This window comes from Pantherophis guttatus, chromosome 2, assembly GCF_059756535.1.
Source record: "Pantherophis guttatus breed Tessera chromosome 2, ASM5975653v1, whole genome shotgun sequence".
In the NCBI taxonomy this organism is placed as follows: domain Eukaryota; kingdom Metazoa; phylum Chordata; class Lepidosauria; order Squamata; family Colubridae; genus Pantherophis; species Pantherophis guttatus.
Window position 1 is genome coordinate 259,699,073 of NC_142064.1, and position 23,332 is coordinate 259,722,404.

The window sequence follows — 23,332 nt, forward strand, 5'->3', positions numbered from 1 at the left end:
TTTGTGTGTGCTGCGTTCTTTGGGGTCCGTAGCTGAGGCAGAACAGTAAGTCACTTTTCCAGTACTGTTGTAACTTCGAACAGTCACTGAATGAACGGTTTTAAGTCGAGGATTACTGGTATCATCTGATTTCGGGTGTAAGCCCAGAGGCAAAATGGAGTAAGAGAGAAAGAACAATTAGATATGGAATTTAAAAAAACATGCATTTTAAAAAAATATACTTTAATAGAATAGAGTAGAATTCTTTATTGGTCAAGTGTGATTGGACACCCAAGGAATTTGTCTTTGGTGCATATGCTCTCAGTGTACATAAAAGAAAAGATACACTCATCAAGAATCATAAGGTACAACACTTAATGATAGTCATAGGGAACAGATAAGCAATCAAATCATATTAGGAAACAGTCAATATAAATCGTAAGCTTTTTTACTGTAAGTTAGAACAAACAACTTTAACAATAATAAAATGTACACTAGTGGTTTATAATATAGAAAAACCTCTGTGAAAAAAAATATGAAAAAAGTATCATAAAAAAGGGATCAAAGAAATATAAATGTATAAGCATGGGGTTTACAAATATTACGAAGGCTTCAAAGTTTGAGCAGGTTCAGTAAAAAATAACATCTAAAGATGCTGACAGACTTTAATGAAACACCCAAGGATGTCAAATTGGTTTTTAATCCCAGGGAATCTGAACAGGACAGACCGACATGGATCTCAATTAATTTAAACCCTAATTTTGCTTGCTTCTTTCTGGCTGAGCTTAGTGCATCAACTCATCCCAAAAAGAAAGCTGTGTTTAATTTCGGCAACAAAGCAGTCATTGGTTTACTAATCCTCTCTTGCTTTAATCACAACTTATGCTCGCATCTGAACCCAGGATCCTGGTTTATGTTCCTCTGCCTACTTCCTCTTTCATTTAAGCCCATCACAATCAGTTGACTCTCTTTGGCATCAGTGAAAAGAGAAAGGAATAAACCAGGCTTTGGTTAAACAAGTCACAGTGTTTTCCTTCTTCTGCCATTTTAATTCTGACTTTGTCAATTGGGTTTGAGACCCGAGCTCTGCACAATGGAGTGAGCTCCCGTTCTTGCCTCAGCTTATGATTCTTGACGAACGTATCTTTTCTTTTATGTACATTGACAGCATATGCACCAAGACAAATTCCTTGTGTGTCCAATCACTCTTGGCCAATAAAATTCTATTCTATTCTATTCTATTCTATTCTATTCTATTCTATTCTATTCTATTCTATTCTATTCTATTCTATTCTATTCTATTCTATTCTCCTGCCCGTCTAGCAGCCCTGAAGCATGCAAATGCAAGTAGATTAATAGGTACCACTTCGGTGGGAAGACAACAGCGTTCTGTGAGCCTTTGGCATGCAGCCAAGCTGGCCACATGACCACAGAAATCGACTTCAGACAACACTAGCTCCCTCAGCCAAGAAACGGGGATGAGCACCGTGCCTTAGAGTCGGACACGACTGCTTGGGAGGAACTGCTTAATAAAAGAGACAAGGAAGACTTCAAGTTTCTACCTGGTTGGATGCCTCTCCTTGTTTCTCCTGAAAGCTCTTCAGCTGTCCCTGGGCTGTTTCAAGAAGTTCCTTCAAGTTATCAAAAGATCTTTGGAGGTCCTGGTGCAGAGACCGCTGAACCTGGAGCTTTGGGAAAGACAGAAACAGAGTTGGAAGGGACCTTAGAAGTCTTCTAGTCAAACTCCCTACACAAGCAGGAGATTTCTATACCAGGGCTGTCAAACTAGCAGGCCGTGGGCCGGGATGCGTCACATGCTGGCCACGCCCACGGCCGGTTTAGTGAAGGGGGGAAAAGTTGATACGTCACATGATAAAGCTGTGATGACGCAAGTTTGACACCCCTGCCCAGGGGTGAAATCCAGCAGGTTCTGACAGGTTCTGGAGAACCGGTAGCGGAAACTTTGAGTAGTTCAGAGAACCGGCAAATACCACCTCTGGCTGGCCCTAGAGTGGGGTGGGAATGGGGATTTTGCAATATCCTTCTCCCAGGAGTGGGGAGGTAATAGGGATTTTGCAGTATCCTTCCCCTGGAGTGTGGACGGAATGGAGATTTTGCAGTATCCTTCCCTTGCCACGCCCACCAAGCCATGCCCACCATGCCCACCAAGCCACGCCCACAGAACCGGTAGTAAAAAAAATTGAATTTCACCACTGCCCCTGCTCTATACCATTTCAAACAAATGGCTGCCCAATCTCTTCTTAAAAGCCTCCAGTGATGGAGCACCCATAACTTCTGGATGGAAGTTGTGATTAATTGTTCTAACTGTCAGGAAATTTCTCCTTAGTTCTAGGTTGGTTCTCTCCTTGATTAATTTCCATCCATTGCTTCTTGCCCTGCCTTCAGGTGCTTTGGAGAATAGCTTGACTCCCTCTTCTTTATGGTAACCTTTGAGATATGCTATCATGTCACTCCTAGTCCTTCATTAAACTACACATTAGACGAGACATTCATTCACAAATCCCCCTTTCAATGGGATTGGAGAACATCTGAGATTGCCTGGAGTCTTGATTTCCCACCTCTCCTGGTTTCTGGCTCAGAGCTTAAGATAGGACTGAATTTCTAAGCCATGTTTCTCAACTTTGGCAATGTCAAGGTATGTGAACTTCAACTCCCAGAATTCCCCAGCCAGCCATGTTTTCTATTGCTTCTATTACCCAGCCCAGTCTTTGGGTAACAGAGGCCATCTTCAATTTATGCATCACTTACTTGGAGTTGGGGTTTTCTGGAACGCTGACAAAGGGTCCTTTCTGAGTTAATTCCATTCCCACCTCCTTCTTCACCCTTGAGTAGTCAAGCAACAGGTGTCCGTGTGACCTCCTTTAGAGCAGTGTTTCTCAATATTGGCATCTTTAAGATGTGTGGACTTCAACTCCCAGAATTCCCCAAACTCACCTCTTTTTCTGCTAATGGTGCCCTTGAGATAGGGCACAGATACACCTAGGCTCCATCTAGGGGCAAAATCCAAGATGGCGGACACACCCTGAGCAATTGTAGCCCCACCCTCTTTTTATTGGGAATTGTAGCTGCCACACGGATGCCAGAAAAGGGCAGGGCTTTGCTTGCATGAATGCATCTGCCATCTTGACTTTTTTGACCTCCCCTGAGGACACCCCTGCAGATCAAAGACCCCAATATCTACAGCGATGATAAGATGTGGAGAAAGGAAGGTCACCTCTCAGTCTGACACCAAGAAGGCTTATGAAAGCCAAGTGCATCTTCCACCACGGCTGAAGCTGACCCAGAATCCTGCCTCGTCTTATCCTTTCTCCAAAAAAGGAAGACTGAAGGTTGAGTGAAAACTTCACAGCTGAGGCCATCTCCTGGGTTCAGCCCTAATGTCATTTGTTTCATTGTGGCATACATGAACCCCATCGCTGTGTCTCAGATAACCCTAGCTTAGCAGGATGTCTGAACCCAACCATTGTTTTATACAACAAATGGTGGTTAGAACCAACCACAACCTAGGATTACAGGTAGTCCTCAATTTACAACAATTTGTTGAGTGACTGTTCAAGTTACAACGGCACCAAAAAAAAGCGACTTATGACCGTTTTTCACATTGATGACTGCTGCAGCGTCCCCACAGTCGCGTGATCAAAATCCAGACGCTTGGCAACTGACATGTACTTATGACGGTTGCAGTGTCCCGAGGTCACGTGATCCCCTTCTGCGACCTTCTGACAAGCATTGTTGGTGGGGAAGCCAGATTCACCGAACAACCATGCTACTAATTTAACAGCTGCAGTGATTCACTTAACAACGGTGGCAAGCAAGGTCATAAAATGGGACAAAACTCACTTAACAACTGTCTCGCTTTGCAACAGAAATGTTGAGCTCAATTTGCGGTCATATATTGAGGACAGGGTGGATAAAAATCAATGATTTTTTTTTAAAAATAAAAAAAATTGGATTTTTTTGATTTAAATCGGATTTTTTTATTCAAATCAGATTTTTTTTATTTTTATTGAATTTATTTTAATAAAAAACTTTTGGGGTAAAAATCTATCATAAGATAGTTTTCTATTTAAGATACATAAATAATTTAGTTTATTCAGCATGAAATGGAGCTGAGTTATGTAGCATGAGGCTGTATATTCTGCAACACTGGGACTATCGGTGAGTCAACAGTGGGTCAAAGGAGTAGCCGAGATGACAGTTGCTCTTTAAAAATTATGATTTAAATCGAGTTGATTTAAATCAAGTCTTTTTATTAGTGATTTAAATCATGATTTAAATCATGATTTAAATCGACTCGATTTAAATCAAATCCACCCTGATTGAGGACTATCACTATGCCTGAACTCAGCTGACCCTACCTTACTTTTTCGTGCTGCTTACCTTTGGCTCAAGAGGCAGAAACTCATCCATCAGGTCCTCATAGGATTCTTCTCCCAGGGGGCTCTCTCTCTGGGGAGTGGCCCCCCGCCAGTTGCCCACCAAGACGGGGATCTTACTGCCCGATGGGACCTTCAGCCGCTTCCTTCTAATGTCCTTCAGATTTTTCAGCGCTTCCGAGGCTAATTCCGATTCTGGCAAAGTATCCAACGATAGCATGGAACACGACTCGACGTCCCCCAAACTATGGGACCGCAGAGAGGCCTGAGAGCCCGCGCAGCACACGGTGGGCATGCTTTGCGACTTGTCCCGGCAGAGGGGGAAGATAGGGGACCAGGTTCCCAGCCGCCTCGGTGTCCGGCACACCCACTCATAATTGTTGTCGTCCACCCTCAGCCCATGGCAGCTGCGACATTGGCGGTTCCGACACGGGGTGCCTGGCTGGCTGCTGTCGGGGGCGTCAGCCCAGCACTCATATTCGGAGAGGGCCATATCATCCTGCAGAAGGCGCTGGTACTGCACTTGGGGCAAATCTGCTATGCTGGCTGAGATCTCTTGGCCCGTGTAGGACACGGAGGCCCCGTTATCTGGAAACCGCCGCATGTAAATATGGCGCAGCAAGCGGGCCAACTGGTCCTTCTCCGAAAGCAGGCGCTGGAGGCGCTCAATGGAGAGAGCTTGAACCCGGGCGATGACCGTGTCGAAATGGTACACCCGCCCCAAGACCTGGGCGCATTTCCCACACAGGAATTCTCCGCGCCCATCTCCACGCTGCGGAAGCTCTTGGTCGAGGACGTAGGACAGTATCACCAGCAGGTTGGGGCGTGAGCTGTTATTGCTCCGGCTGAAAAGCCACCGCCGATGATTCCCACGCAGCACGGTGCCACAAAGGCGGCAGAAATTGTTGGGGCTCTCCATGAATTCAGAAGCGCTGGAAGCGGAACAGAAAGGAATCTTTTATTTCCAGTTTTTCTCAGACTTCCATGGACCCAATCCCGAAGGTGCTTTTTCAGGAGGTAACTGGACTTTTTTGTTGTTGTTGTTTTTTGAAGACGTTTCCCTTTTCATCCGAGAAGCTTCTTCAGCTCTGACTGGATGGTGAGGGAATGGAAGGATTTATATTCCTTGCAGTCAGCTGGTCATTATAAATCCTTCCATTTCCCACCATCTAATCTAAACTCAAGGCCCGGGGGCCAGATCCGGCCCACAGATCTGGTCTGTGGGGCCGCCCTGGAAACAGTGAAGGATCGGCCTGTGGTGCCTCTGGGAATGAAAACGGAGCTGCGGAGGTCCACAGGAGGGTTGCAGGAGGCCGTCGCAGTCGGAAACGGAGCTCGGGAGCCTGTTTTCATTGGCAGAGTGCTTGGGCCGCCACAAGCGCCCCCAACCTGAGTGACGTCGAGCTGGCCATGCCCATCCCAGCCACACCCATCCCGGCCCTCCAAAGTCAAACACAACCCTGATGCAGCCCTCAATGAAATCGAGTTTGACACCCCTGATCTAATCAGAGCTGAAGAAGCTTCCTGGATGAGAAGTGAAAGGTCTTCAAAGAAAAATAAAAACAAAAAAGATTTTTTTTTTTGCCTCCTGAAAAAGCACCTTTGGGACAACCATGACCTGAATGACTGAGAATCTCCATAGACTTCCATGGACACAGAGAGTTTTTGATGGTGATATCTCTGTTTTATATATTAATAAGAAATGTTAAGAGTATTTACAAGCTTTGACATAATGGCATATAGGCTATCAGCCTCTGCAGTGAGGTTCCTTAAAAAAAAACCGACAGGCAATCCTCGACTTACGACCACAATTGAGCCCAACATTTCTGTTGCTAAGTGAGATAGTGAATTCACCTGCAGTTGTTAAGTAGTAGCATGGTTGTTAAGTGAATCTGGCTTCCCCATTGACTTTGCTTGTCAGAAGGTCACAACAGGTCATCGTGTGTGCCCAGGATACTGCAACTGTCGTAAATATGAGTCAAAAGGGCCTGGTGGCTCAGCAGACTGATAGCATTGTGATTAACACCAGCTGTCTGCAATTACTGTAAGTTCAAATCTCACCAGGCTCAAGGTTGACTCAGCCTTCCATCCTTTCTAAGGTAGGTAAATTGAGGACCCAGTTTGTGGGGGCAATAAGCTGACTTTATATAAATATACAAAAGTATGAAGGCTATTGCTTAACGCATTGTAAGCCGCCCTGAGTCTCCGGAGAAGGACGGCATATAAATCAAATTAAAAAAATATATTTTTTTGATCACATGGCCCTGGGATGCTGCAATAATCGTTAAGTGTGAAAAAATAGTTATACTGTATATACAAGTAGTCCTCGACTTACAACAGTTCGTTTAGTAAACTGTTCAAAGCTCCAATGGCACAGAAAAAAAGTGACTTATGACCTTTTTCACACTTATGACCATGACGTGAATAAAATTCGGATGCTTGGCAACCGGTTCATATTTATGACCGTTGCAGTGTCCCAAGGTCATGGGATTCCCCCTTTAGTGACCTTCTGACAAGCAAAAGTCAATGGGGAAGCCAGGTTCACTTAACAACCGGGTCACTAATTTATCAACCTGGAGTGATTCGCTTAACAACAGTAGCAAGAAAGGTTGTAAAATGGGGGCAAACCTCACTTCGGAAATGTCTCGCTTAGCAACATCAGTTTTGGGCTCAATTGTGGTCGTAAGTCAAGGACTACCTATACTGTAGTGGGCAGGGACAGGAGTACATGCGGGGGGGGGCTTCTGATGATTTAGCAACTGAAATTTTGGGCTCAATGATGGTCGTAAGTTGAGGACTATTTGTACACAAAGGTTACCTCAAGGGGTGGTCTTTTAAAAAAAATGAAAATGGTGACAATGATGTGACTGAAGAGCCATCTACGCATGGGACATAAAAATGGGTGGAGCTTTTATTGAACCACCATGGCTGCCATTTTGACTATTTTGACCACTCTCTGTAGATCTCTGCATCTTGGTCCACAAGATGAACCAAAAAAAAAAAAACGGGCCACCACAGATTCCTACTGCAAACCTTCCCATTTTATACTACAAAACTGATTCTCCAAACGTGACTCTTCGCACAACCAAAAACCGGAAATTTATGGACAAGAAGGAAGTTTGGAGAAAACGGCAAGCAAGCAAAATAATCTTCCTGAAAAACATAAGTAGGTATCCCCCGACACCCCCCCCACACACACAAAGAGCTCAAAGTAATTGTGCCTGACCGGGGAAGAGCAAAAATCATAAAAGCGTGCTTTAAAAGGCATAAGGAATATTCTATGCTGTGATTTCGTTCCAGGTCTTATAGATGTAGTAATTACAGAGGGTGGGGAAACACAGTGCAAAAATACCCAAGCTTTCATCCCTTTTCCTTGCTCAGAAAGACTGTCTGGGTCAGGCAAGTAGGACATACAAGCTTCAAAGGAAGACCTGGCTGTTTTCAGATGAGACCCTGGCCCAGAATCAGGGGTGAAATGCTCCCGGTTCAGACCAGATTCCCTGATCCAGTAGCGATGGAGGCGGGTGGTTCGGAGAACCGGTAGCAAAAATCCCTGCCCTTCCCCATGCCCAGCTGAACCGCACAATCATCAGACGCTTTTTTTTTAATTTTTAAAAGCATTTTTTCTACAACCTCTTCGGCCAAAAAAATGCTTTTAAAAGTTAAAAAAAAAAAGCCTCTGATGATCGCATGGCTCAGCTGGGATCGTCAAAGGGATCGTCAGCTGATGATCCCAGCTGAGTTGCCTGATCGGCAGAGCCTTTTTTTTCTTTTAAAAGCCTCTGACGATCCAAGCTGAGTTGCCTGATCGGCAGAGGCTTTTAAAAGAAAAAAAGCTTCTGCCTTGTCAGTCTTTTGAAAGCATTTTTTTACAACCTCTTCGCCGAAGAGGTTGTAGAAAAAATGGTTTTAAAACAAACAAAAAAAAAATTGGCCACACCCACCGTCACATTACCCCCCCACTAAGCCACACCCACAGAATCAGTAGTAAATTTTAGATTTCACCACTGGCCAGAATCCAAGAGTAATCAATCAATCAATCAATCAGAATAGAGCTGGAAGGGTCCTTGGAGATCTTCTAGTGCAGGAGTGAAATGTTACCGGTTTGGGCCAGTTCGCCTGAACTGGTAGTAAAAAAAATGTAAAACAAAAAAAGTTCCGAGGATCACTCAGCAGATCGTCAGAACTTTTTTTTTTTTTTTAACTTTTTAAGCATTTTTTTTTACTACCGGTTCTCCGGAACTGGTAGTTAAAAATGCTTTTAAAAAGTATTTTTTAAAAAAGGTTCTGACGATTGCGTAGCACAGCTGTGATCGTCGGAACCTTTTTTTTTACTTTTTTAAAGCATTTTTTTACTACCTATTCGCCCGAACCGGTAGTAAAAAATGCTTAAAAAAAGTTTTTAAAAAAGGTTCCCAAGATCGTGCACCACAGCTGATTCCCCTCCCCCCCAGTGTTCTACTTACCTTCCCAAGCCTCCTTTTGGTGTGTATTGTGCATGTGCGCGCAGGGCACATTTGGTGTGAACTGCCAGCGAACCTGTAGCAAACCGGTTCAGATTTCACTACTGTTCTAGTCCAACCCCTTGCTCAAGCAGGAGACCCTATAGTACTGTAGGAAGTTAGCACCCACCCCTTTCCTAGAAGAATGAAATATTTTAGGAAATATTGAAAAAGGCAGAATATTATGTTTCCTTGGATGAGAAATAGAGAAGCATGTTTTAAAGAGGAAGCAGCTCCCATTTTCCTGCCCCCACCCTTTGTCAATGGACCAGAGGCAGAAACTCAATCTTTGACAATGGGCCATCATCTGCAACACAATAGGACCCATCTACCAACAGAAATTCACCACATGGCACCCGGGAAGATTACATCATCAGCAAGGCTAGCTAAGACCCCCACCCCCTGGGAGTCTGACAACCAATCAGGATACTCTTTCTGGGCCCCAGGAAGTTCAAAGCCAGAGAGTGCCTAAAACCCGGGGACTCACTGCGTCTCACCCCCTTTTCTGTTCAGGAACTCAAGCCATGTGATCCTGTCCACTATTAAACCATCTTTTCAAGCAGTCTCCATGTTTCCAGTGTCTTTTCCCCCACTTGGAGCTGAACCCAGAAGGATATTTCTTCCTACAGTACAATTTCAAATGATTGTCCAGTCTCTTCTTAAAAAACCTCCCGTGATGAAGCACCCACAACTTCTGAAGGAAAAGTTGTTCCACTGGTTAATTGTTCTAATTGTCAGGAAATTTCTCCTTAGTTCTAAGTTGCTTCTCTCCTTGATTAGTTTCCACCCATTGCTTCTTGTCCTGCCCTCAGGTGCTTTGGAAAATAGCTTGACCCCCACTCTTCTTTGTGGCAACCCCTGAGATACTGGAACACTGCCATCGTGTCTCCCCTAGTCCTTCTTTCTCATTAAACTAGACCCGGGATGGCGAACCTATGGCAGAGCCATACCAGTGGGCACGCGGGCTCAGCTCCGGCGTGCATGTGCGCACTGGCCAACTGATTTTTGGGCCTTCTGGGCCCACCGGAAGTAGGGAAACAGGTTGCTTCCTGCCTCCGGAGGGCCTCTGTGTGTGTGGGGAACACCCATTTTTCTCTCTCCCTAGGTTCCAGAGGCTTTCTAGGAGCCTGGGGAGGGTGAAAACAGCCTTCCCCACCCACCTGGAGGCCTTCCAGAGGCTGGAAACGGCCCATTTGTCAACTTCCTAGAAAACCTCTGGAGCCTGGGAAGGGCAAAAAACAGGCCTACTGGGCCCACCGTCCCATCAAATGCCAAAAGCAGGGGGAGTGCGGGGGGGTTACGTGCGCATGCGTGGGGGACGGGGCGCATAGAATTATGAGTGTGGGCAGGCACGGCCGCGCCCCCCCCCCACCGGCAGCCCCCTCGCTTTTGGCACGCGATGGCAAAAAGGTTAGCCATCATTGAACTAGACAAACCCAATTCCCCCAACTGATATATTTTAGCCTCCAGCGCCCTAATCATCTTTGTTCCTTTTCCCTAACACTTTCGATTTCCCCTAACACTTTCGATTTTCTTTGGAAAGCACAACAACTGTAGACAAGAAAGCCCCACTTGGATGACCAAGAAAGGAGGCAGATGGTAATCGAATAATAAGAGGCTTAAAGGAAAAGATCAATAGAGGAAAGGAATTACATAAGGTTGGTTCCCTGTCATAAATGTTTGCATGCATGGATACATCCCGTATGGAACTCTCTTCCAATGTTTACAAAAACTGATAAGGCTAACAAGTGTATGTGTGTGTGTGTGTGAGAGAGAGGCAGACAGAGAGAAGGAGAGAAGCATGAAGCTGTCTTATTTTAAAGGGAAGACTCCACGGGTCGTGCTCCAGTTTAAAAATGAAAGTAGCGGACGCATTTTCCCACAAATATGACGTAACTTACACAATCAAGCGCATTAAAATACAACAAAGCTAAAAGCCTTCCAGTCCCATCAGGGTTCGTGTCACTCAACCAGTACATCTTTGCAGACCAAACCCCAGCACCTCCCAAATCAACAGGTCACCCTACTGGTTTCCAGCTGGCCTGGAGCAAATCCGCGTAGCCATCCGACAGGTACCTGCTTCTTCTGTCCTTAAGAATACGGCCTTTCTCTGCTCTCAGCCCTGCCCAGATTCAGAAACAGGAAGAACCAGCCGCCAAGTCAGGCTTCTGGTCCCTTTAGCCTAGCGATGTCACCTTCCAGAGATGCCACAAACCCCACTCTTGTCCCTTTGACGTGCAGTTTGCAAATCAGGGTTTGCAAACCAAAGCAGAGCCGGGAGACCAGCTTACAGCAAACTTCTTGGGCTGGATTTTGAGCAGACCAAGAAGGGCTGAAGAAGGAGGAAGCCCTCGCCCCACGGAAACTTCCTTCCTACTCCCCAGTTTGGGAAAGGAGGGGGGGAACCATTCCCTGGGGAGAATTGGGGGGGAAGGGATATTTCTCATCGGCTACCACTCCTTCCCCCTTACCTTTTCTCCAGGCCTTCGGCCACTCCACCCAGAGCAAAGGGCAGGAGATCAGAGCACACCTGGCTCAGAAACTCCGCCTCCCAAGGGGGGGGAGGACGCAGGGAGGGGCTTCTCCTTGGATAAGCGTTTGGCCTTTCCACCTTCTCCCCTTGCAGGTGCTGGGAGGGGCTAAATAGAAGCTTTGCACTGCTTCTCCCCCATCTAGATGATAGAAAAAGGTTACTTCCAAGAAGCTTCCCGGATGAGAAGCAAAAGGTATGTAACAGTCACAGAGTTGGAAAGGACCTTGGAGGTCATCTAGTCCAACCCCCTGCTCACTGCCGATCTTTCTGATCGACAAGCTCAGTGTCTTAGCCACTGAGCCACCTTAGGTCTTCAAAAGAAAAACTCCAAGAAAATCTTGGGGAAAAAAACATGACCTGGATGATTGAGAATCTCCATAGACCGAAAAGGTTACTACTACTACCTCTTTGTAATCTTTGATCTGGCCGGATGATCAGATCTTTTACTCGGTGCATTAAATGCCCCGAAAGAAAACCTTTGCTTCCACCAAATTATTTCATTTGCAAATCTTGCCTCCTTCCCCCTCTGACTAACATTTTTGGAGACGCACCTTAAAACACCCGCGCGTACACCACCCGTGTTTCCTCTGCCATTGCAACAGGTAGAAAAAAATCCAATAATAATAATAATAATAATAATAATAATAATAATAATAATAATAATAATAATAATAATAATAATAATTATTATTATTATTATTATTATTATCGACCACCTGATCAGTGGGTGCAGCAAAATTTCACAAACTGACTACCTACAACGCCATGACCGTGTTGCTAAGATCATTCACTGGAAATTGTGCCAGAAGTTTGGATTTGAGTACAGCAAAAACCACTGGGAACATCAGGTTGAGAAAGTTTTAGAGAATGAGAAACTCAAGATCTTGTGGGACTTTAGGATTCAAACTGACAGGCACTTGATCCACAACACACCTGACATAACAATAGTTGAAAAGAAAAAAGTATGGTTCATTGACATTGCAATACCTGGTGATGCACGAATTGAAGATAAGCAGCAAGAAAAAATCACAAAGTACCGGGACTTACAAATTGAAGTTGAGCGACTGTGGAAAAAGAAATTGTGTGTTGTCCCGATTGTAATTGGAGCCCTCGGAGCAATACCCAAAGGGCTACCCCGCTATTTAGAAATTCTAAATTTGCCGGACTTGAACATTTTGACTCTACAAAAAACCACCTTACTCGGAACAGCTTACATCCTCCGACGATACCTTAACAGTTCCTAGGTCCTTGGTTAGGACTCGAGCTGCTGAGCTATTAACCAGCCTCAAAGGCTGTGAATCTCACTAAAGATTAACCAATAAATAATAATAATAATAATAATAATAATAATAATAATAATAATAATAATAATAATAATAATAATAATAATAATAATAATAATAATCTCTCCTTGCTGTATCGAGCTGCATCTGACTCACGCTTGCTGGCGCCCCCCGGACTCTCTCTCCGAAGCGATCCCTTTAAACGAGATCGCTCCACCCCAGCCCTCGGCGAAGAGGATCAGAGTGATCGGAAGGGATTCCCGGCTTGTCCTCGTAACCCTCTCGCGCGTCGAGAAAAAACCACACAGTGTAAAAAGCCTCACTTCCGGGTTTTTAAGAAACTTCGGGAGAAGATCCGACCTAAGCGCCAAGATCCCAGTGGATCCCTCTCCCCTTGCAAGATCGAGCCCCGTTTTTCGCGATCCGCCGCTCCGGATTCTTCTTTGCCTGCGTTAAACGTCCCCTTTTACCACCCACCCACTCACCCCGGGCCCTCGCACGCTTGCCTTTGCGCCTCGGGGCTTCCTGGCGATCGGATCGGGTTTGCACGGGATCCCTTCGCGGATCGTATGAAAGCTCGCTCCGTGCCCGAAGTAGAGCGGCGTAACGATTCGCCCCAGCACAGCAGCAACCCTTTCAGATCTGGGCACGTGGTTCCTTGAGCACAGAGGCGAATCCCCGAGCTGCCCTCCTTCAGGAAGCCCAGATGAGTTCACTGCACCGTCTTGCTGCCATCTAGAGGCGGTCCGGAGGTTTTGCAGGCCGGATCTTAGCCACGCTTTCTTTTCTTTTTTTTTTCCGCCCCCACCGCCTTTCCCCGTCGGGAGTCTGGCAATCTGGGCGCACCAGGCTTGCAGTTCTCGGACGCGCCGCCAGAGGGAGCCGCGGTGCCAGATCTGGAAGCGGCGAGGATTTTATATATATATATAGAGAGAGAGAGAGAGAGACTTTACTCACCTGAAGACGGGCCGGTTCCTGCCACGTCGCGCCCTCGGCCTGCCTCTTGACGCTGGCTGCAGCCTTGCAAAAGCCACCCGGGGCGTGTTTTTGACGCCCGACCTGCTGTGGAAAAAAAAAAAAAAAGCTTTGGGTCGTGGGAAGCCTGCAAAAGGGCGATGGCTGGCAAGCCAGGCTCAAAAGAGGGAGAGGGACCTTTCCAGGAGAAAAAAAACGAAAGGTCTAGCTGGGAACTTTCTCTCCATCCCAGCATTTTTTTTGGGGGGGTGGGGGAGTGGGGGTGGGGCGCAAGGGAACTAACCAGCGGGGTGACTGCATGTAGTCCTCGACTTACGACCACAGTGGAGCCAGGGATGGGTTCCAACCAGGGGTGGGCTCTAAATTTTTTTACTACCGGTTTTGTGGGCGTGGTTTATTTTGTGGGCGTGGCTTGATGGTCACGTGATCATTATTTAGGATTTAGCAGAGGTACTGGTCTACCAGGCTTTTAACTGCTTGCAGTACTGTACCGATCTACCCATTTATTTTTGCAGGCACTGATCTACTCATGTATTTCTGCAGGCACTGGTCTACCCATTTATTTTTGCAGGCACTGATCTACTCATGTATTTTTGTAGGCACTGGTCCACCCATTTATTTTTGCAGGCACTGATCTACTCATGTATTTTTGTAGGCACTGGTCCACCCATTTATTTTTGCAGGCACTGATCTACTCATGTATTTTTGTAGGCACTGGTCCACCCATTTATTTTTGCAGGCACTGAACTACTCATTTGTTTTCTTTTAACACTGATCAGCTGTAGGGCGGCCCTTTGAAGCCTCATGGCAAGAGTTTAAACAGTTTTTTTCCCTCTAGCCATCAGCTGGGACTCAGGAGGCAGCAATAGATTGGGGGTGGGGCCAAATAAAAGGTAAGAATAACGCAGGGGGTGGGGGGTGGGGGGACAGAACCGGTTCAGTGATGTCATATCGTCACCGCTACCGGCTCAGCGGAACCGGGAGGAACCCACCACTGGTTCCAACCGGTGTTACCACCAGTTTTCTTCGCACATGCGCTTTGCGTGCAATCCCCGCAAGTGCATTAAGTTTCTGCCCAGCTGAGGTGCGGTAATCCACTCTGCCGCGCCTGTCAGCTGGGCTAAAAAACAAGAAATAAAGGTAGGAATAAAGCGGGGGTGGGAGGAAGGGCCCAGCTCCCAATCAAAGAGAATCAGTTCAGTGATGTCACATCATCGCCACTACTGGTTCAGCCGAACCGGGCCGAACCGGGAGCAAACCGCCACTGAATGGAGCCCCACATTTCTGTGGCTAAGTGAGACATTTGTTAAGGGAGTCTTGCGCCCCCCCTCCCCCGGTACGGCTTTTCTTGAGACTTCTCAGGAAACAACTGAATGAAAAACTGCAGGTGACCTTCTACCGCTGCACTATAGAGAGTATCTTAACTTACTGCACCTGTGTATGATTTGCTAATTGCACAGTGGCAGATAGGACAGTGCTCCAGAGGGTTAACATCATTGCCCAGAGGATCATTGGTTGCCCCCTCCCCTCCTTGGAAGAGCTTTATAGCTCCCGCTGCCTTAAGAAAGTTCAAAACGTTCTTAAAGATCCATCTCATCTTGGGCACCCTTTTTTTTTTTGGAACTATTACCATCTGGCAGACGGTACAGGATAATAAAAACAAGGACAAATAAGCTGAAAAACAGCTTCTATCCCAGGGCAGTAACCATACTGAATTCTACTGTATATTGCAATATTAATGCAATATCAGGAGTTTTCAATTCAATTATATAGAATGCGAAAGGTGTGTGTTTTTATATGTATAATGTACACTGAAGATGGCATTTAATGTTGTTGTACGAGGTGCAGTGACAAAGTAAGCTTAATTAATTTTCCTGTCACGGTGGTTCAAGTGAATCACTGCCGTTCTTAACTTAGTAACATGGTTGTTAAGCAAATCTGGCTTCCCCGTTGACTTTGCTTGTTGAAAAGTTGAAAAAGGGGATGGCGTGATCCTGGGACATTGCAACTGTCAAAAATACGAATCAATTGCCAAGTGTGTGAATTTTGATCACGTGACTATGAGCATGCTACACCGGTCGTAAGTGTGAAAAAGAGGTTTTTTTAGGTCAGTTTTTTTCAGTGCCGTTGTAATTTCGGTCACTAAACCGTTCGAAATTACAACCGTTAACTGTTCATTGTAAATCGAGGACTAACTGCACATTATGGAATGATGCGCTGAAAAACATTCAACATCCAGTCCCAAAGGCGCTTTTTTATGAGGCAACTGGACTTTCTGGTTTTTCTTTGAAGACGTTTCGCTTCTTATCCAAGGGTAATAAGGGAGGGGGGGGTGGCCAGTTCGACATCACTCATGTCGGGCACTCTGCCATCAAAAAAAGGCTCCTAAGTTCCGTATTTGGCTGCCATGGCCTCCTGCAACCTGGCCCTCCCGAGCTCAGTTTTCACTGGCAGAAGCACCATGGGCTGGTCCTTCTCCGTTTCCAGGGCGGCCCTGTGGGCCAGACCTAAGTACCCCATGGGCTGGATCCGGCCCCCGGGCCTTGAGTTTGACACCCCTGCTTTAGGAGAAGATCTAGTTCTCTGGAAAAAGCTGTAATGCTGGGAATGGTGGAAGGAAAAAGAAGAGGATGACCAGCAGGAAGAATGGATAGATTCATTTAAGGTGATGAAGGAGGCATTTGTTAAGAGGACTTGAACAGGTTAGCGGCATATTTTCCTGCAGAAAATCTATCTCAGTAGTTGGTAACAGCCTATACTGAGTTGATGGCATTTAATCAATCAATGAATCGATCAACCAATCACATATTCAATTGCTTCCAATCATTTGGCAGTTCTGTCTAGAACAGTGTTCGTCAGCCTTGGCATCTTGGAAGATGTGTGGACTTCAACTCCCAGAATTATCCAGGCGGCATGACTTGGCTGGGGGATTCTGGGAGTTGAAGTCCACACATCTCAAAGCTGACCCATTTGTCAGACACACTAATTTAGATGGTTTCTAATAGGACAAATAAAAGATTCTGCTAAAATTGTTCGTTAGAGACAGCCCAAAGCCAATGTTCCTGGAGGCCATGTAGAAAGTATTGCCTAGAACTGAAAATTCTCCAAAACGTAGCACCAGGCCTCATCTCCTCGATACTATTGGACACAAATGGCTCATACTGGCACAGTGATTTGTCACAAGAATATATGCTAGGGTAACCTGGCTATCTCCTTAGGTCACACACACCCGTCCTTTGAATGGCCTTTTAACCATTCTAGGTTAAATCAGGGGTTTGATTTGCCAGAATGGAACAAACATCACTTCAAGTATAGCATACACCTTGATTTATTAAACCAATCTTCCTCAACCTCAGAAACTTTAAGATGGATGGACTTTCAGAATTCCCCAGCCAGCCATGTTGGCTGGAGAATTCTGGGAGTTGAAGTCCACCCATGTTAAAGTTGATAAGGTTGAAAAACAGAGTATTAGATCAAATCCAGGCTGCCTCCTGGAATCAGGTGCTCCGGGAAACTTTCAATCCAAGGCTAAGCAGCCATGTGTCTGGAATGATTTGAGGATCTTATCCTGGGAAGAGATTTGGAACAGAAGATCTCCAAAGTCCTTTCCAACCTCAGCATTCAATCATCATCATCTTCTTCTTTTAACAACTCCATAATCCCTTATGGCAGTAGATCTCAACCTGTGGGTCGGGACCCCTTTGGGGGTCGAACGACCCTTTCCCAGGGGTTGCCTAAGACCATCGGAAAACACATATTTTCAATGGTTTTAGGAATAATTTTATGGTTGGGGGTCACCACAACATGAGGAACTGTATTAAAGGGTCGCGGCATTAGGAAGGTTGAGACCCACTGCCTTACGGGGTAGAGTCTGGGCAACTGAATGGAGCTGAGTGTTTACTGGCCGGATGCCCTTCCTGTTGCCAATGCGGAGTGTTATTCAGCAGATTATTCACTGAGTTATTCTCACTGTGCCCAGAGAGAGAAATATCTGCCTCTACCTGGGATCAGACTCACAGTCCTGATTGTGAGGCAAGAGCTCTACCTCTAGGCCACCGCTCAACCCCCAGCATTCAATGAGCCTCTAAATTCCAGTTGCATTTTTGGGGGAGAAGAGAAAATGCAATCATGGTCACAGTGTTGTAGAACAGGGGTCACCAACCTTTCGGACCTCAGGGACCACTAAATTCATAATTTTAAATCCTGCGGACCACTAATATGATCTGCCTAATGACCGGCTGGGTGGGTGTGGCTAGGTGATCATGTGACTGGTTGGTCATGGCCAACTCGATGTCACTCATATCGAGGGATGCCTCGCCAGCCTCTACTCGCCCCTCCCCTCCCAGCCACTCCTCTCCTGCCCGCCCGGGCTCCTCAGGGCCCCAACAGGAAGCAGTTGTTGGAGCTAAGCAGCCACCATGAGAAAAGTTGGCAAAACAGCTGGCTCAGTTCAAATTGGATCTGGCCGAGAAGGAGGCTCAGCAGAAGCACCTCACTGAGGACTACGAACATAGGCTTTCCAAGCAGAGGGAAGACCTGTGGGAGTGCAAGGCCAGGTACTGCCAGGCTGCCAGGTACCAGGAGGCTGAAGCAGACCCCGAGTCGGAATTTCTTCCCCCTCCCGACCCACACAAAAACACCCCAAGGGGAGAGACTCTGCAGGAACACAAATGTTCATTGCATGTATCTGGCCCAGGGGCCGTAGTTTGAGGACCCCTGATTAAGTGCAATATAAAAAATGCAGATAATTTTTCTGAGGACCACCAAAATTTTCTCATGGACCACCAGTGGTCCACGGACCACCAGTTGGTGACCGCTGTTCTAGAAGCTACATGAATTTACAGTGAAGATATGTCAGCCTCTAATGCTGCTACCTCTATGCAATTCACATTTGTTCTTGAAAAAAGAAGCTTATCATAAGGCAAACGGTGAAACTAAACCAAAGGAAGGCTTAAAATGGAAAGAGATCCAAGAATAGTGTTTTGTGATTTTATTGGTGTGAATCCTGCCTTTCCTTCTCCCCTCTTGTTTCTACCCCAGGTAAAGAATGGGGATGAAAAATGATTTAAAAAAACAAACAACAACCTTATTTGCATTGTACAAGTGTGTCTGATACACATTTGTCTTGATCATTCAAACATGATAGCAATGTTCCAATATTTGAGAGGCTCCTACAAAAAAGAGGAGGGGGGATGTCAAAATATTTTCCAAAGCACCAAAAGGCAAGATGAGAAACAATGGATTGAAACTAATCAAGGAGAGAAGAATTAAGGAGAAACTTCCTAACAGGGAGGACAATTGACCAGTGGAACAGCTTGCCACCAGAAGTTGTGGGTGCTTCATCACTGGAGGCTTTCAAAAAGAGATTGGACAACCACTTGTCTGAAAGGGTCTCCCGCTTGAACGGGGTTGGAGTAGAAGACCTCCAAGGTCCCTTCCAATTCTATTATTCTATGTATCTATGTCTCAAATAATAATAAAAGTAACATGTACTCTGATCAAGCCACAATTCCTCTATGTTATCCTTTCCAGATTGAAGATTTGACAAGATTGACAAGATTTTTGAAATACTTCTAGGGTAAGTGCCCCAGACCAACAGTAAACCAGGTATCCTGCCACGCTTAGTACAGAGTGAATGTGGAGATTTATTTACTTCCCACCTTTATTATTTTAATAAACAACTCAAGGTGGAAAACATATGTAGATACACTTCCTTCTGTCTATTTTCCCCACAACAACCCTGTGAGGTGGGTTGGGCTGAGAGAGAGTGACTGGCCCAAGGTCACCCAGCTGGCTTTCGTGGCTAAGGCAGCACTAGAACTCACAGTCTCCTGGTTTCTAGCATGGTGCCTTAACCACTAAACCAAGCTGGCTCTCTATACTTATTTATGTATGAATGAAGGAACGGCCTTGGAGAGAAAATGGATTGGGATGAATTGCTTGTTTTCTGGGCTACCTGTAGCAAATGAGCAAGTATTTCTGATCCCCAATTTTTTTTTTTTTTTTGCAAAAAGCAACAAAAGAAGGAACACACCTCTTTCAGATAATCCTGCCTCACCGTAACAGTCTGAGGTAATATCACACTCTTGTATGGAGAGATGTTGTTCTAGTATTCAAATCAAAAGACACTTGAGAGTCTCTTGTTTGATTCTCAGAGTTTTCTCTCAAAATTATTTTTTTCTTGAAAACCTGATCCTATCCCCACCTTGCTGGAGGGCATCAAAAAAGTCACAAGTGCTTCTAGTTCGATAGACTGGCAAATTTCTGGTCCAGTGGTGGGATCCTCCCGGTTTAATAACCGGTTCGGTGATCACATGCTTTGCGCACGCCCACACCTAACACATGCTGTGCGCGCATGCACAGTTTGACGAAATCTTCATTTCCGTGTTTCTTCAGCGGAGTAACACAGCTGATTCATGCGGCAATCAGCTCTGCTGCGCGAATCAGCTGAGGAGCTAAAGGTACCATGTTTTCCCGAAAATAAGCCCTTCCCCAAAAATAAGCCCTCCCCAGAAAATAAGCCCTCCCTGAAAATAAGCCCTCCCCAGAAAATAAGCCGTCCCCAGAAAATAAGCCCTCCCTAAAAATATTTAAATGCATGTGCAACCGGTCCCTGCCATTTCCTCTGTTTAGGGTTAGGGAGACAGCTGGAAATCAGGTAAGATGGCAAGAAGATCCCCGTCTTGCTCCACGTGTCCCAAAATAATAAGACCTTCCTGAAAATAAGGCCAATCACTTATTTTGGGGTTTAAAAAAATATAAGACAGTGTCTTATTTTGGGGGAAACACGGTAGGAAAATAGCGTGGGCAGGTGGGCCCATCTGATCGTTGGAGCTACCGATTCACCCGAACCAGTCCGAACTGACAGAATCCCACCACTGCTGTAATCCCTCTGTGTCAAATTTGTGGGTCGCTTTATTTACTGGAAGGCAACTCAGTTGTGTCACTTCCTCCTAAACAAGCAAAAGGGAGAATTTGGGGATACCCAAAGCCAAAGGTGGATGCCCAGAATCTCTAGTGGTTCAACTCCCCCATCATGGTTAAACTGTAAACCAGAGCTCACAAACCATAATGACTGGAAGTTTTTATGAAGGATAGAAGCCAGCTGTAAATACGTAAAAGGGGATTTCAGAAGAAAAACTTTTAGTAACTTTTTTAAGCCAACGTTTTCAAGTAACAGGATTGTATCACTTTAAACTACAGGTATGTGTGTGTCACATTCTTGATTGCTTCCCCCAAAGAATATTTTCACTGTAAGAAGGTTGCCAAGTTCATTTGTAAAGACTTTTTACATGAAGTACACAGCTGTAAGCTTCCAGATGCTGCTAAACCACCAGCAGCCCCCAGAATCTGGGACTTAAGTTCAGAAACATCTGGAAGGCAAAAGATACTTTACACACACCTCATGTCTAATGATAAGCATCCGCTTGGAATCTTAGTTTAAATTTAACTCATTTCCTCCTTCATACCTGATCTAATGTTAAAAGTTAAACCTGAGTCCATGTAAACATCTTATTGTAACTTGATAAAAATGTAAGAGTTTAATACTGTTTGCACGCAAAGCTATGAAGCTTCTGCTCTAGAAATAGGGAGAAAGAAAGGTCACCTTATTGAAAGTTCTGGTCTCTTAAAAATGGCTAGTCACTCTTAAATACACATTTTTTTAAAAAATAAAATCAAGATCATGAACATTTTTATCTAAATTGGCTTTCTGTTGCCATCCTGAGGTTGTGCTTCTAAGGAGAGAGGAAATACCGTATACACCGATCCAATCTGCCCTCCCAAAGTCAATTGATAATTTATAATATTGATTTTGATGTATAACTGGAGGCAGGGATCCTTGAGCTATTTCCAGCTTGGTTATGTAAAGAAACACACACACAAAAATATGCTTTCCGCTGGAACTCTTGAGTTATTTGGGTTTTCTGGCATTCCATTGGCGTTTTCTTTAGTGGCGTCAAACTGGATTCTGGATCAAAGTTTACACATTTACTTTTCTTCCCACTCTGGTGAAAGTCAAAGCAATAATTGGAGCACAAAACTCAAATTAACTGAGGGGATCAACGGTAATATTTTTTCCCCCCTGAATTTGTTCTCACAAACGTTGGGCTGGTCTCTTTTAAACCCAGTCCTGGGTAGCTGTTGCATTATTACAATATGAAAAATATAATCTACGCAACTAAAACATTTCCAAACTGGAGATCAATTGATGCTAAACACCAGAGTTGAAACCTAAAAAGAGTAAATACCTCCAGTTCTCACAGTTACTGTGTTTCTGCCATAGGCTGGCTACTAGAAAATATGACTTTTGGATATATTTGATTACACGTAACTGTAATCCGTTTGCGGTCTTCTTTTTTGTCTGTTTGTTTTGTGTGGTAGCTTAGCCACAACAAAGGACTAAGGATCCAGTTCATTTGAGGCCTTCCACGCAGCATCTTCGAGCACCCAAATTTGCTACTAGCTTCCACCAGTCCTGCAGGGAAAAAGTTCTTCTGCTGTTGAAAAAAATAATAATAATCCATTCCTAGAAAAGTTACAGGCAGATGAATTGTTTTCACCGTGGGGGACGATAAATGCCAAGTTGAGGTCAGAGAACAAAGCTCAAGAGTTTTTGGACTCTCTCTCTCTCTCTCTCTCTCCTTCTTCTCCTTCTTCTTCCTCTTCCTTTTCTCAGGCTTGGCCAGCTACGTCAGCCATTTGTCAATGCATGTGTCATAGACGGTGCGGTTGGAGTGCCAGTTCGTGTGAGAGACATTGGCCATTTTGCAGAAAACAATGTCGCCACGAGCGTCCAGAGTCTTCAAGCCGAACGTGTCGAGGAGATAGACCTGAGAAAGGAGCAACAAAAACCGAAAGATCAAACTGGGTACACCTTCAAAGCCACTGAGCAGCACCAAAACACACATTTTTGAAGGTTGCAAAGGCAATAAAATCAGTGTTTTTCAATTTTAGCAACTTTAGGATGTGTTTACTTCAACTCCCAGAATTTCCCAGCTGGCTGCTTAAAAAGAAAGCCTTCTGTAAAAGAAAGCCTTCTCACGAGTTCAATCAAACTTCTTGAACTCGCGAGAAGGTTTTCTTTTACAGCGTGTTTCCCTGAACACAACGGCGAGGAAAGTGACGGAGCTTGAAAGGTAAGACCTGCGTCCCGCTTCTTGTGCCCCCCACCTGCCACCCCCAAATTGCATCCCTAAAGGGGGTGGGTGAGAGGTGAAATGCTCCCGGTTCGGACCGGATCGCCTGATCCGGTAGCGTTGGAGGCGGGTGGTTCGGAGAACCGGTAGCAAAAATCCCTGCCCCCCCCCAATGGCCCAGCTGTGCCGCGCAATCATCAGAGGTTTTTTTTTTTTAATTTTTAAAAGCATTTTTTCTACAACCTCTTTGGCCGAAAAAATGCTTTTAAAAGTAAAAAAAAACACCTCTGATGATCGTGCGGCTCAGCTGGGATCATCAGAGGCTTTTAAAGCATTTTTCTACAACCTCTTCGGCCGAAGAGGTTATAGAACAAATGTTTTTAAAAGGAAAAAAAGCCTCTGCCGATCAGGCAAGTCAGCTGGGATCGTCAGAGGCTTTAAAAAAAAAAGAAAGCCTCTGCCAATCAGGCAAGTCAGCTGGGATCGTCAGAGGCTTTAAAAGCATTTTTTTTACAACCTCTTCAAC

General features: G+C 45.2%; 2 protein-coding genes and 1 long non-coding RNA gene across 13 annotated transcripts in view; 1 reads left to right on the forward strand and 2 right to left on the reverse strand.

Annotated features, from left to right (window-relative positions):
* Positions 1–14,061, reverse strand: part of LOC117667843 (uncharacterized) — a 31,570-nt gene extending 17,509 nt beyond the window's left edge. Inside the window, exons 1-5 of one of the 8 annotated variants that reach the window (XM_034421454.3) lie at positions 13,953–14,061; positions 13,652–13,756; positions 4,381–5,308; positions 2,749–2,823; positions 1,542–1,667 (exon numbers count right to left, since the gene is read on the reverse strand). In XM_034421454.3, the coding sequence (XP_034277345.3) occupies positions 1,542–1,667; positions 2,749–2,823; positions 4,381–5,308; positions 13,652–13,756; positions 13,953–13,969 (1,251 nt within the window). In that variant the 5' untranslated portion in view covers positions 13,970–14,061. Of the gene's footprint in view, positions 1–1,541; positions 1,668–2,748; positions 2,824–4,380; positions 5,309–11,349; positions 11,443–12,850; positions 13,086–13,200; positions 13,570–13,651; positions 13,757–13,952 lie in introns of those variants that run through there. The other 7 variants (XM_060693334.2, XM_060693335.2, XM_087883940.1 and 4 more) reach the window with 7 other exon arrangements.
* On the forward strand, positions 11,534–22,475 carry LOC132712316 (uncharacterized). The gene is made up of 3 exons (XR_009623004.2): positions 11,534–11,604; positions 19,202–19,247; positions 22,347–22,475. It is a non-coding gene; the product is annotated as an uncharacterized LOC132712316 (long non-coding RNA).
* The window catches only part of PPT2 (palmitoyl-protein thioesterase 2), an 82,919-nt gene continuing 78,883 nt past the window's right edge, over positions 19,297–23,332 (reverse strand). For 3 of the 4 annotated variants that reach the window (XM_034421460.3, XM_034421459.3, XM_034421462.3), the window contains exon 10: positions 19,297–22,500. In XM_034421460.3, coding sequence (XP_034277351.1) covers positions 22,357–22,500 — 144 coding nt within the window. In that variant the 3' untranslated portion in view covers positions 19,297–22,356. The remainder of the gene's footprint in view (positions 22,501–23,332) is intronic. The other variant, XM_060693337.2, reaches the window with a different exon arrangement.